Source organism: Bombina bombina, chromosome 1 (assembly GCF_027579735.1).
Source record: "Bombina bombina isolate aBomBom1 chromosome 1, aBomBom1.pri, whole genome shotgun sequence".
Taxonomy (NCBI): domain Eukaryota; kingdom Metazoa; phylum Chordata; class Amphibia; order Anura; family Bombinatoridae; genus Bombina; species Bombina bombina.
The window spans coordinates 1,380,140,946-1,380,156,408 of NC_069499.1; the positions used below are offsets into that span (position 1 = coordinate 1,380,140,946).

Here is a 15,463-nt window from a genome sequence, read left to right on the forward strand (position 1 = left end):
ATATGTGAGAACGGCAGTGGATCTTAGTTACTTCTGCTAAGATCATAGAAACCGCAGGCAGATTCTTCTTCTAATGCTGCCTGAGATAAAATAGTACACTCCGGTACCATTTAAAAATAACAAACTTTTGATTGAAGTTAAAAAACTAACTATAATACACCACTCTCCTCTTACTACCTCCATCTTTGTTGAGAGTTGCAAGAGAATGACTGGGTATGGCAGTGAGGGGAGGAGCTATATAGCAGCTCTGCTGTGGGTGATCCTCTTGCAACTTCCTGTTGGGAAGGAGAATATCCCACAAGTAATGGATGATCCGTGGACTGGATACACTTAACAAGAGAAAACTATACCCAAGCTCTAGAGGACACTGAATGATGGGCTCCACAGCCTGTAAAACCTTTCTCTCAAAAGCTGCTTCAGCCGAAGCAAAAACGTCAAATTCGTAGAATTTTGAAAAAGTATGTAAGGAGGACCAGGTAGCCACCTTACAAATCTGATCCATAGAGGCCTCGTTCTTAAAGGCCCAAGAGGAAGCCACCGCTCTAGTAGAATGAGCCATAATCCTCTGAGGAGGTCTAAGTCCCGCTGACTTGTAAGCTAATCGTATAACACTCCTCAACCAAAAGGATAAGGAAGTCGAAGAGGCCTTCAGACCCTTACACTTCCTAGAGGTTTGTCTAAAATCCTTTGTAGCTTGAAGATAAAACATCAGGGCTCGAACAACATCCAGATTATGAAGTAAACGTTCCTTCGAAGAAGAAGGATTAGTACACAAGGAATGAACCACAATCTCCTGATTGATGTTACGATCAGACACCACCTCAGGGAGAAAACCCAAGCGGATACATAGGACAGCCTTATCAGTGTGGAACATCAGATAAGGAGGCTCACATTGCAAGGCAGCCATTTCAGAAACTCTGCGTGCTAACGCAAAAGCCAATAGAAAAAGAACCTTCCAGCACAACAATTTAATGTCAACCGAATGCATAGGCTCGCACGGAGGACGTTGCAAAAACTTAAGAGCAAGATTCAAACTCCAAGGTGGAGCGTTAGATCTAAATACCGGTCTGATCCTGATCAGAGCCTTAATGAAAGATTGCACATCAGGGAGCTCTGCAAGCCACTTTTGCAGCAGAACAGAAAGGGCCCGAAATCTGTCCCCTCAGGGAACTGGCAGAAAGGCCCTTCTCCAGACCCTCCTGGAGAAAGGAAAGAATCATGGCAGCCTTGACCTTATGCAAGAAGAAACCACACTCTTCACACCAGAATAACTAAGCTCTCCACACCTTATGATAGATGTGACGAGTAACAGGCTTAAGAGCCTGAACGAGAGTGTCAATAACCCTCTCAGAGAAACCTATCTTGGCTAAGACTAAGCGTTCCAGTAGATCCCTGCGACAACGTAACTTCCATGGAGGAGATGAGGACATCCCCACCAGATCCACAAACCACATCCTTCTCGGCCACGATGGAGCAATCAGTATCACTGATGGCTGCTCCTGCTTGATGCGGGCCAATACACGAGGGAGAAGTGGCAACGGCGGAAAAATGTAAACTGGATTGAACTTCCAAGGCACTGCTAATGCATCTATTAGCGCCGCATGAGGATCCCTGGACCACGACCCATATCTGGGTAGCTTTGAATTGAGCCGGGACCCCATGAGATCTATCTCCGGCGTCCCCCATCTGTTGCAAATCTCTGCAAACTTGGGATGTAGAGACCATTCTCCCGGATGAAAGGATTATCTGCTGAGGAAATCCGCTTCCCAGTTATCCACACCCGGAATGTGGATCGCTGACAGCGAGCAGTTGTGGTCCTCCGCCCATTCCAGAATCCGAGATACTTCCCTCATTGCTAGGGAGCTCCTCGTTCCCCCCGATGGTTGATGTAAGCCACCGAGGTTATGTTGTCTGATTGGAATCTGATAAACCGGGACAAACCCAGAAGAGGCCAAGCCTTCAGAGCATCGAAGATCGCGCAAAGTTCCAAAATGTTGATTGGGAGGAGGGATTCTTCTCGAGTCAACAGGCCCTGTGCCTTCCTGGCACACCAAACAGCTCCCCATCCAGATAGACTTGCATCCGTAGTCACAATCTCCCAGGATGGTCTCAAAAAGGAGGTCCTTTGGGACAGGTGATCTGGACAGAGCCAACAGGAGAGCGATTCTCTCGACTGGTTGTCCAGAGAAATCTGTTGAGACAGATCCGAATGATCGCTGTTTCACTGTCTCAGCATGCACAGGTGAAGAGGTCTGAGATGGAATCTGGCAAAAGGAATGATGTCCATGCTGGACACCTGAGACCAGTCACCTTCATACACGGAGCCACAGAGGGCCTTAAGGAGGTCTGGAGGGCAAGACAAGCAGAAGTTAGCTTGTAACGTCTCTGGTCTGTAAGGAATATCCCCATGGATATGGAGTCTATTATAGTACCCAGGAATTCTATACTGGTACTGGTAATAAGAGAACTCATTTCTAAGTTTATCTTCCATCCATGAGATTGAAGACGAAATAGAAGAGCTTTCGAATGGTCTTCTGCCAGACGACAGGATGGTGCTTGAACCAGAATATCGTCCAAGTATGGCGCTACTGCTATACATCTGGTTCTGGCCAATCCAAGCAGAGCCCCTTGAACCTTCGTAAAAACTCTTGGAGCAGTAGCTAGACCAAACAGAAGTGCAATAAACTGGAAGTGCTGGTCCATGAACGCAAACCTTAGGAACTTGAAGTGTTACTTGTGAATTGGAATGTGAAGGTAAGCATCCTTCAGATCTATCATGGTCATGAACTGTCCTTCCTGAACCAAGGGAAGGATGGACCTTATTGTCTCCATCTTGAACGAGAGGACAGATAGGAATTTGTTTAAGCACTTTAGGTCCAGAATCGGGCGAAAAGTTCCCTCCTTCTTTGGGACCACAAAAAAGCTTTGAGTAGTATCCCAGACCTCTTTCTGCAAAAGGTACCGGGACAATGACTCCCAGGGAGGAGAGATCCCTCACGCACCCCAGAAAGGCCTCTCTCTTTTCTGGCCTTGAAGACAGGTTTGACAAGAGGAATCTGCCTCTGGGTGGATGAGACTTGAAACCTATTCTATATCCCTGAGAGATGACCTCCAGGACCCACGTATCGTGCACGAACCCAAACCGAGCGTTTGCCCCCTACAAGATCCAAAGCCGGATTGGGGACCGCCCCTTCATGCCAACTTTGTCTCGGCAGGCTTCTTTTTCTGCTTGGATTTATTCCAGTACTGAGCCGGCTTCCAATTCCCCTTGGATTGTTTAGGCTTAACAGAGGGCTACTGACGTTGGGATTTATCCGAACGAAATGAACAAAAATTAGGGTCTTGTCCCTTAGGTTTGTTCTTCTAATCCTGCCTCCAGTAACCGTGGTGATAATTGAGTCGTGCAGCTCGCTCCTGCTGTCAGACAGAGCAGGAGCGAGCTGCCTTTAGTGTTCGGGTGCGGTCGGGCCGGGCTGTGACTATACAGCTGGCCCGATGCGCTGTGTAATAAAAACAGACCCGCTCAGAAGAGTGCAGAGAGCGGGTCTGAAAACCTGTCATATTTTAAAAAAATTCAAAGGGGAAATAAGGTTTTATAACGATAACACTAATATAATGTTATATAATTCTGCACTGTGTGCAGAATTATATAACATTATTTTTTAGGTTTACTGACACTTTAAGGAGGAAATACTACACATATCAAAATATCATATATACCATGATGTAGCCTAACACACTTATCAAAACTCACAAACTTAAACTTAAAAAGGACAGTAAACATAGAATAATTAAAACATTATTAGCCTAGTACAGTCATTTTCAAAGTGTGAGGCGGCATCCCCAGGGGGCACTAGAGCATATATCTTATGGAAATAACAAGCAGCAGTTGACTTTTTATGAGTCGACAATCAACATTGACACCTGCCATGTCATGGTGGAATAAGGCAAAGGCCTCTAGTTATCAAAGTCTGGCGGACTTCGCTGAATACGGCGAGCAATACACTCGCCGTATTCAGCATTGCACCAGCAGCTCACAAGAGCTGCTGGTGCAACGCCGCCCCCTGCAGACTCGCGGCCAATCGGCCGCCAGCAGGGGGGTGTCAATCAACCTGATCATACTCGATCGGGTTGATTTCCGGCGATGTGTATCCGCCTGCTCATTAATGTATTTTAAATGACTTGTTATACCAACTGCAGAGTATAAAATATTTGAGAAATTCCATTTTCATGCTTATTTGTGTATATGAAGTATCTGATTTTGTGCTTTGAAACCACAGCCTATTACAATGGGTTGAACTTAAAGGTGATATCAGATCTCATTATGTTCTAAGTTTGTGTAAACAGACTTGCTTCCCAATCTTTTATTTGGCTGGAACACCAAAGCTCAATACATAGAGAGAACAATGGAAAATTATCATTTTATTACTTAACTATCCTGCATCCCACTGAGGGTGTAATCTCTTCTGCTGGCTGTGTATACTTAGGCTATTCAATAGCCTATACTCCAGTATTAATTTGTTCAGTGTAGGTGGCGATACCACAGGCTAAATCAGCTATTTCAAATGCTGAAATAGGAGTAAAGGAGCTACTTGTAACCAATTTAATACACTCTAGCAGGTTAAAAGGATCATTGGGAATAATTTAAAGGGGAGAATTTTTTTGGGTGAACTGTCCCTTTAACGCGGTCCTGATATCCAAAATCCTGAAGTTATTGTGCACCACGTTTTGGTCACGTGCTAACTTTTTACTTTCAACTTGTAATATGCGCGCTAACCTGCCTGCGTAAAAAAGTTTAATTTTAGCTAGTTAGCACACGAACGGGGGGAAAAAAACATAATTTATGCTTACCTGATAAATTTATTTCTCTTGTAGTGTAGTCAGTCCACGGGTCATCCATTACTTATGGGATTATATCTCTTCCCCAACAGGAAGTTGCAAGAGGATCACCCAAGCAGAGCTGCTATATAGCTCCTCCCCTCACATGTCATATCCAGTCATTCGACCGAAACAAGACGAGAAAGGAGAAACCATAGGGTGCAGTGGTGACTGGAGTTTAATTAAAATTTAGATCTGCCTTAAAAGACAGGGCGGGCCGTGGACTGACTACACTACAAGATAAATAAATTTATCAGGTAAGCATAAATTATGTTTTCTCTTGTTAAGTGTAGTCAGTCCACGGGTCATCCATTACTTATGGGATACCAATACCAAAGCTAAAGTACACCGATGAAGGGAGGGATAAGGCAGGAACTTTAAACGGAAGGAACCACTGCCTGAAGCACCTTTCTCACAAAAATAGCCTCCGAAGAAGCAAAAGTGTCAAATTTGTAAAATTTTGAAAAAGTGTGAAGTGAAGACCAAGTTGCAGCCTTGCAAATCTGTTCAACAGAGGCCTCATTTTTAAAGGCCCAGGTGGAAGCCACAGCTCTAGTAGAATGAGCTGTAATTCTTTCAGGAGGCTGCTGTCCAGCAGTCTCATAGGCTAAACGTATTATGCTACGAAGCCAAAAGGAGAGAGAGGTAGCCAAAGCCTTTTGACCTCTCCTCTGTCCAGAGTAAACGACAAACAGGGAAGAAGTTTGACGAAAACCTTTAGTTGCCTGCAAATAGAACTTCAGGGCATGGACTACGTCCAGATTATGCAAAAGTCGTTCCTTCTTTGAAGAAGGGTTAGGGCACAATGATGGAACAACAATCTCTTGATTGATATTCCTGTTAGAAACTACCTTAGGTAAGAACCCAGGTTTAGTACGCAGAACTACCTTGTCTGAATGAAAAATCAGATAAGGAGAATCACAATGTAAAGCAGATAACTCAGAGACTCTTCGAGCCGAGGAAATAGCCATCAAAAACAGAATTTTCCAAGATAACAGCTTGATATCAATGGAATGAAGGGGTTCAAATGGAACGCCTTGCAGAACGTTAAGAACTAAGTTTAAGCTCCACGGCGGAGCAACAGTCTTAAACACAGGCTTAATCCTAGCCAAAGCCTGACAAAAAGCCTGAACGTCTGGAACTTCTGCCAGACGTTTGTGTAGAAGAATAGACAGAGCAGAAATCTGTCCCTTTAACGAACTAGCAGATAAGCCCTTTTCTAAACCCTCTTGTAGAAAGGACAATATCCTAGGAATCCTAACCTTACTCCATGAGTAACTCTTGGATTCGCACCAATATAAATATTTACGCCATATCTTATGGTAAATTTTTCTGGTAACAGGTTTCCTAGCCTGTATTAAGGTATCAATAACCGACTCTGAGAAGCCACGCTTTGATAGAATCAAGCGTTCAATCTCCATGCAGTCAGCCTCAGAGAAATTAGATTTGGATGGTTGAAAGGACCCTGAATTAGAAGGTCCTGCCTCAGAGGCAGAGACCATGGTGGACAGGACGACATGTCCACTAGGTCTGCATACCAGGTCCTGCGTGGCCACGCAGGCGCTATCAGAATCACCGATGCTCTCTCCTGTTTGATCTTGGCAATCAGTCGAGGAAGCATCGGAAATGGTGGAAACACATAAGCCATGTTGAAGACCCAAGGGGCTGTCAGAGCATCTATCAGCACCGCTCCCGGGTCCCTGGACCTGGATCCGTAACAAGGAAGCTTGGCGTTCTGGCGAGACGCCATGAGATCCAGATCTGGTTTGCCCCAACGATGAATCAGTTGAGCGAAGACCTCCGGATGAAGTTCCCACTCCCCCGGATGAAAAGTCTGGCGACTTAGAAAATCCGCCTCCCAGTTCTCCACGCCTGGGATGTAGATCGCCGACAGGTGACAAGAATGAGACTCTGCCCAGCGAATTATCTTTGAGACTTCCAACATCGCTAGGGAACTCCTGGTTCCCCCTTGATGGTTGATGTAAGCCACAGTCGTGATGTTGTCTGTAAGAAGTATAATTTGGATTACAATTTCTTGTTGAATTCAGACTTAATATCTAAACCAGTTTCTAGGTACAAATTGAACTAACTAGAGATGGGTATCTCTGAACAGAGCTTCAAAGGATGAAACCTGTTTCTCAAGATTGGTATCTCATTGCAAATATGTACTAGACTGAATTACAACAGATTGTATCTTTGAACAGAAATTCAAATGATGTCGTTTCACAATCACCATAGAGATAAAGGCTTATGGAGTCCTTGGATCATAAACACCATTGTCCAACAAATTCCTGGAACTTCAAAGGATCATAAACAGTGTTGTCCAACATCAAAGGAGGTTAACAGCTTATGCCCTGGAGTACTGTCAAATGTCATTTCTTGGACAACGGTGACACCTACAGGTAGCTGGCTACTTTTGCTGGGACTTATCAACTGGACATTTAAGCAATAACAGCTTATGGCCTGGAGTACTGTCAAATGTCATTTCTTGGACAACAGTGACACCTACAGGTAGCTGGCTACTTTTGCTGGGACTTATCAACTGGACATTTAAGCAATTATCAACTGGACATTTAAGCTTTTGATTGGCAAAGACATTCTTCAAGGTGGGGCTATATTTCTTTAAATATGCTGTGGAAAGAACAGACAGGTAGGAAGGACACATAACACCAACAGGTAATAGACAGACTACAGCAATCTTTGCATGCACCCACCCACAGGCATTAGTTTATAGTGTAGACAGGCTAGAAGAATAGAGCCTTGTATGTTAGACGCTTCTCTCACCACTCATGTATAGATTTGTCATTTAATAAATGTATCCCTTTTTATAAGACTGGTGTAAGTATCATTCTTTAAATAAGGTAAATGTATTATAAGGAAAAGCCTGACACTGATTTTAGTCACTGACCCAATATTAGAAAAGGGGCTTTTTCACATTGGCGAAGCCAGGCAGGTTAGCGTTCCAATTTTTTTTTTGAGACGACAAACTATTGGGGAACCCAGTACAAGCAACAGTTGTGGCAGGATTCAGACGTGAGCGCACTGGAAGGCTATATCAAAACAAGAATTCTGGACTGGTCATTGTGAGCAGGTGAGATGGAAGTTATTAACAGATGTGCAAATAATAGTACTATTGAATATGTGTGTAAAAATAATTTAAATGCATTAGAATTATTTAATGATTTGTTGCAACAATTTGAGGATGCTGTTTGTAAAATAAAGAAGTCTGTGTTGAATAAGAAAGTTAAGTATAATGGTAATTTAGCAAAACTTATTGTACAGTACAAAGGTGCATTGGAAAGGTTAGAATTGTCCCCTGTTTTATCAGAAAAAGATAGATGTGTAAACAGTAATTATGCTAAGCATGGTGTTTGTCACAAAAGTGAATCTAGCCAGACAGAGAATGTAGTTGAACATTCACAGAAAGAAAGAAATGCTACAATAGCAACAACAAATACATTAGAAGAAGGTAAATCTAAGACACTGCCATTGTTTAGTGTAAATACCACAACAGAGCTAAAACCTATTTCTACCATGTGCCAGGATAGATTAGAAAGTCCACAAACAACAGGGACTCAGACTATTGGAGACAGTGTACAGACTACCTCTGTGCTGACTAGTGCACCAGAAGACTCATATAAAAAATATGCTAAGAAAATCAAAGCTTTAATTCCACCATTTGACCCAAAATTGCATATCCTGCATAGTATAGTTAAATTTGAGCAACATGTAGCACAGTATAGCTTAGATAATCAGACTGCGTGTTATCTATTTAAATTCTGGCTGCCAGCATACTACAGTAAAGCACTGCAGCTTTTACAGCAGAATGGGTTATGGGCTGACAAAGAGACACGTGCTAACATGTTGTTAGAACTAACTGCTGTGGATTTAACAGATACATAATTTTTAGACACAGTAGTTCCACACCCAATGGAAGAACCATTTGCTTTCTGTAATAAATTTCATCAATTATACTGTAATCTAAAAGGCACACCAAATTTAGAGATTGGAGATCCCAGAATGTTAAGAATTCTAGCAGGAAAATATGAAGGACTTGATTTTGTTAATAGAAATTTACTGGCTAGAGCACGTAATTTCAAGGAATTCCTTTGCATTCTTGCAGACTGGCAAAATGAGTCAAAATTTAAAAATGCACCGCCAGAGCTAACACATAGAAATAATTGCAATAATAATAACAATAACAACAACAACATATACATGCCACAAACCACTTTTTGCTTTGTTTGTGGGAAGATGGGACACAAAAGAAGATACTGTTGGTACAATAGAAGTTTCCAGAAAAGAACAGGCCAGGAATATGCTGGTGTTAATTATAGAAATTGGAAGTGCAAACCAACAAATGTAAAACTCTATCATCCCAGAAATAAAATAAAAAATTATCAAACATGGGAAACTATGTTTCCTCCACTTTTAAAGATTGTTTAGAATTACATAAAGTAAGAAAGTAAACAAATTATAAAACAGTGTTGCTTTCTTTGAATGTAGCTATTTGTTTTATGTTTTCACTTTTACATTTGTTTTGCAGGATTTCTCAAGGAAAGGATAGTGTTTTTATTCATATTGGCTGACATAGCATTTGGTTACTTCATGTGCAAATACAGGGTAAAATGATAAATATTTTTGTAATATGAAATCAAAACCACGTGGTAGAAATCTGAGCTCAAAACTAAATTGTTTGCAAACAATTCTATTATTTTTATTTTTATTATTAATGTGGCCACTGTGTAAGAAAAATATTTTTGTTTTTAAATTTGCATATGAATTGTTTTCACTTCTAACTTTTATGGATAACTTACTTGGTTTATTTTTGCAGGATATGATGAACCTAACTTTAGATGTAATTTTAAATTTTTTCTCTCTTTCCTCAGGTAATTTCTGCAGATAGTACACACAGTTAAATGAGGAAAACACAGATCAACTGTACTTTTGCATTTATAGTCATTTTAAATTATAAATAGAAAAATCAAGATTAAAAAGTTTAATGATTAGAAAATGCAAAAGATAAACAAATTAAAGTGTGTAGACCAGTGCTTTTAATGTGATGTTTCTTTGCTTGTGGTTTGTGATTACTTTTATTTTATTTTTATTTTTATTTTTTTTATTTTTCTCACAAAGAGAGAATGACAAAGGCTAACTTCTAATGACATTCTTATCTTCAATGCAAATGTTTCTATAATTTTTTTATTTTATTTTTTTTAAATAATTTTTGTTAAAACAGAAACATGTTTTAAGACAGAAAAGAGCTAATGTTTATCACAATGGGTGTGATTATTGTGATGATTACATAAGATAATTTACAAAAAGGAATGGGTGGTTTGGTATCTGTCTGTAAATAGAAAAAATACACAGTTTGTGATGGGTTGTTATTGGTTTATTTGTTGTTACTTTTTCTATCTTTATGGAGGCCGAGCTTAGCTCTTAACTCCATAAAAGAGGGGAGTGTTTCCAAACTATAGTGTTATGTATAAATAAATACAACAATCTGCAATTGCTGGGATGTCAGGAGATGCTAATGCTAATGTTATTTAAAGAGACACTAAAATCAAAATTTGTTTTCATAGTTCAGATAGAACATGCATTTTTGGGAGAGTTTTCAATTTACCTCCATTGTCAGATTTTATAGTCTTTTTATTCAACATTTTCTGGGGGACCAGCTCCTACTGAGCAGATGTGCATGGTCACAGTGTATATGTATACTATTCTGTGATTGGCTGATAGCTATTACATGATACAAGGGTAGTCAAATTAAAAATATAACAATAATAATAATAGATTCTGAAAAATCTACTTCTTTTTGGAAGATCAGAGTAAGCAATATTGCATTGTATTTTTATAATGCACTTGTTACTTGCAATTATACTGTAAATCTGATGAACCTCAGAGTTGCTAACTGAGGCCAAGCTAGAAGAGCATTGAATATTGCTCTTAACTCCAGAATATTTATTGGGATGAGTTTCTCCTCCTGAGTCCATGACCCCTGAGCCTTCAGGGAATTCCAGACTGCGCCCCAACCTAGAAGGCTGGCGTCTGTTGTTACAATCGTCCAATCTGGCCTGCGAAAGGTCATCCCCTTGGACAGATGGGGCCGAGAAAGCCACCATAGAAGAGAAACTCTGGTCTCTTGATCCAGATTTAGTAGAGGGGACAAATCTGAGTAATCCCCATTCCACTGACTTAGCATGCACAATTGCAGCGGTCTGAGATGCAGGCGCGCAAATGGTACTATGTCCATTGCCGCTACCATTAAGCCGATTACTTCCATGCACTGAGCTACTGACGGGTGTGGAATGGAATGAAGGGCACGGCAAGCATTTAGAAGTTTCGATAACCTGGCCTCCGTCAGGTAAATTTTCATCTCTACAGAATCTATAAGAGTCCCTAGGAAGGGAACCCTTGTGAGTGGTAATAGAGAACTCTTTTCCACGTTCACCTTCCACCCATGCAACCTCAGAAATGCCAGAACTATCTCTGTATGAGATTTGGCAGTTTGAAAACTTGATGCTTGTATCAGAATGTCGTCTAGGTACGGAGCCACCGCTATGCCTCGCGGTCTTAGTACCGCCAGAAGTGAGCCCAGAACCTTTGTAAAGATTCTTGGAGCCGTAGCTAACCCGAAGGGAAGAGCTACAAACTGGTAATGCCTGTCTAGAAAGGCAAATCTTAGGTACCAATAATGATCCTTGTGAATCGGTATGTGAAGGTAGGCATCCTTTAAGTCCACTGTGGTCATGTACTGACTCTCTTGGATCATGGGTAGGATGGTTCGAATAGTTTCCATTTTGAATGATGGAACTCTTAGGAATTTGTTTAGTATTTTTAAATCCAAAATTGGTCTGAAGGTTCCCTCTTTCTTGGGAACCACAAACAGATTTGAATAGAATACTTGCCCGTGTTCCGTCCGCGGAACTGGGTGGATCACCCCCATTAGTAAGAGGTCTTGTACACAGCGTAGAAACGCCTCTTTCTTTATCTGGTTTGCTGATAACCTTGAAAGATGAAATCTCCCTTGTGGAGGAGAAGCTTTGAAGTCCAGAAGATATCCCTGAGATATGATCTCCAACGCCCAGGGATCCTGGACATCTCTTGCCCAAGCCTCGGCGAAGAGAGAAAGTCTGCCCCCCACTAGATCCGTTTTCGGATAGGGGGCCCTCTCTTCATGCTGTCTTAGGGGCAGCAGCAGGTTTTCTGGCCTGCTTGCCCTTGTTCCAGGACTGGTTAGTTTTCCAGCCCTGTCTGTAACGAGCAACAACTCCTTCCTGTTTTGGAGCGGAGGAAGTTGATGCTGCTCCTGCCTTGAGGTTACGAAAGGCACGAAAATTAGACTGTTTGGCCTTTGATTTGGCCCTGTCCTGAGCCTTTGATTTGGCCCTTACCTCCCGTAATGTCAGCGATAATTTCTTTCAAGCCGGGCCCGAATAAGGTCTGCCCTTTGAAAGGAATATTAAGCAATTTAGATTTAGAAGTCACGTCAGCTGACCAGGATTTAAGCCATAGCGCTCTGCGCGCTTGGATGGCGAATCCGGAGTTCTTAGCCGTAAGTTTGGTTAAATGTACGACGGCATCAGAAACAAATGCGTTAGCTAGCTTAAGAGCTTTAAGCTTGTTCATAATTTCATCCAATGGAGCTGTGCGAATGGCCTCTTCCAGAGACTCAAACCAGAATGCCGCCGCAGCAGTGACAGGCGCAATGCATGCAAGGGGCTGTAAGATAAAATCTTGTTGAGAACAAACATTTTCTTAAGGTAACCTTCTAATTTTTTATCCATTGGATCTGAAAAGGCACAACTATCCTCCACCGGGATAGTGGTACGCTTAGCTAAAGTAGAAACTGCTCCCTCCACCTTAGGGACCGTCTGCCATAAGTCTCATGTGGTGGCGTCTATAGGAAACATTTTCCTAAATATGGGAGGAGGGGAAAAAGGCACACCGGGTCTATCCCACTCCTTGCTAATAATCTATGTAAGCCGTTTAGGTATAGGAAACACGTCAGTACACACCGGTACCGCATAGTATCTATCCAACCTACATAATTTTTCTGGAATTGCAACCGTGTTACAATCATTCAGAGCCGCTAATACCTCCCCTAGCAATATGCGGAGGTTCTAAAGCTTAAATTTAAAATTAGAAATCTCTGAATCCAGTCTCCCTGGATCAGATCCATCACCCACAGAATGAAGCTCTCCGTCTTCATGTTCTGCAAATTGTGACGCAGTATCGGACATGGCTCTCCCATCATCAGCGCGCTCTGTCCTTAACCCAGAGCTATCACGCTTGCCTCTTAATTCTGGCAATTTAGATAATACTTCTGTCATAACAGTAGCCATGTCTTGCAAAGTGATTTGTAAGGGCCTCCCTGATGTACTTGGCGCCACAAAATCACGCACCTCCTGAGCGGGAGGCGAAGGTACTGACACGTGAGGAGAGTTAGTCGGCATAACTTCCCCCTCGTTGTCTGGTGATAATTTCTTTACATGTAAAGACTGACTTTTATTTAAAGTGACATCAATGCATTTAGTACACATATTTCTATGGGGCTCCACATTGGCCTTCATACATAGTGAACAAACAGATTCATCTGTGTCAGACATGTTAAAACAGACTAGCAATGAGACTAGCAAGCTTGGAAAATACTTTTCAAATAAATTTACAAGCAAAATAAAAAACGCTACTGTGCCTTTAAGAAGCACAAAAAGCTGTCACAGTTGAAATAACAATGAACCAAATTAGTTATAGCAACCAAAATTTCACAGTAAATGTATTAAGTTAGCAAAGGATTGCACCCACCAGCAAATGGATGATTAACCCCTTAATACCCAAAAACGGATAACAATTTAATAATTAACGTTTTTATCACAGTCAAACACACTGTCACAGGTCTGCTATGACTGATTACCTCCCTCAAAATGAATTTTGAAGACCCTTGAGCTCTCTAGAGACATCCTGGATCATGGAGGATGAAGTAGGAAGATTGTGACTGAATTTTTACTGTGCAAAAAAGCGCTAAAATAGGCCCCTCCCACTCATATTACAACAGTGGGGAAGCTCAGATAACTGTTTCTATGCAGAAACAAAAGTTAGCCATGTGGTAAAAATCATGCCCCAATAAGTTTTATCACCAAGTACCTCACAAAAAACGATTAACATGCCAGTAAACGTTTTGAACATACATTTTAAAAGTTATGAAGTGTTATTAATAAGCCTGCTACCAGTCGCTTTTACTGCAGTTAAGGCTCATACATTACTTCAGTATTAACAGTATTTTCTGAGTCAAATTCCATTCCCTAGAAAAATACTTCAGTGTACACACACTCATCAGCCTAATACCAGTCGCTACCACTGCATTTAAGGCTGAACTTACATTACATTGGTATCAGCAGTATTTTCTCAGTCAATTCCATTCCTTAGAAAAATAATTTACTGCACATACCTCGTTTGCAGGGGGGCCCTGCATGCTATTCCCCTTTTCTGAAGTTACCTCACTCCTCAGAATGTGCGAGAACAGCCAGTGGATCTTAGTTACGTCTGCTAAGATCATAGAAAACGCAGGCAGATTCTTCTTCTAATGCTGCCTGAAAACAAACAGCACACTCCGGTGCCATTTAAAATAACAAACTTTTGATTGAAGAAATAAATTAAGTTTAAAAACACCACAGACCTCTCACAACGACCTATCTTTAGTTAGGTTGCAAGAGAATGACTGGGTATGACATGTGAGGGGAGGAGCTATATAGCAGCTCTGCTTGGGTGATCCTCTTGCAACTTCCTGTTGGGGAAGAGATATAATCCCATAAGTAATGGATGACCCGTGGACTGACTACACTTAACAAGAGAAATAGCACCCATTGTGCTTTCTGGGTCCCTTTAATCAGATCCTATTAGTGAGAGTGATCTGTGGTGACCCGGTGGTAAGTGTGTTAGTTATGGAGATCGGAGGCTCTGATCTAGGGAAAGAAGTGGGTCTCTTTGCATTCATTTACACAGTCTAAAATATTTGCAACAGTTGTAGTAGTTTAGTTTTACCTCTTTGCTTTTTGCCTTCATTATACAGCTGCCAATCTGGTTTTCACTGGGAGGCCAGGGTATCTGTTGTGAACAAGAGAAATTTCTATAAGACAAGTACATTAGTATAAGAGCAGACACATAAAAGTCTCTAAAGTCTCACAACTTACAACATTGGAAAGATAGGGATTGATGCTGTAGAAAACAAAAAGTATCAAATAAATGATCTACAAAACTCTGCCTAGACTTTAATGCTGATTGTCAGTTGAAAATCATTAGATAAACTTATCTACAGGATTATGATCGACCCATAGTGTTTCATGGAGCGGTGAAGGAGTTAAAACTATAGACCTACTTCTCTCCTCACTTGTGACCTCTGACCATAACCGCAAATAGGACTGCTTTATCCTTGCTTAAATATGTGTGCAGGACTCACCACTAGCTTTCAAAGTTCCTTAAAAACTCTACTTGTCAGGGATGCTTAAAATCTACACTAACCAATTCTTAGCTCAGTTCACCTCCTTCTACCTTTAATTTCTTTTGTACCCCTTATCATATAAGCTCA

At 41.3% G+C, this 15,463-nt stretch overlaps 1 protein-coding gene across 3 annotated transcripts in view; it reads right to left on the minus strand.

The window, feature by feature from the left end:
• Positions 1-15,463, minus strand: part of SEMA4A (semaphorin 4A) — a 339,742-nt gene that overhangs the window by 152,445 nt on the left and 171,834 nt on the right. For all 3 annotated transcript variants that reach the window (XM_053704470.1, XM_053704471.1, XM_053704469.1), the window contains exon 4: positions 14,920-14,982. In XM_053704470.1, the coding sequence (XP_053560445.1) occupies positions 14,920-14,982 (63 nt within the window). The remainder of the gene's footprint in view (positions 1-14,919; positions 14,983-15,463) is intronic.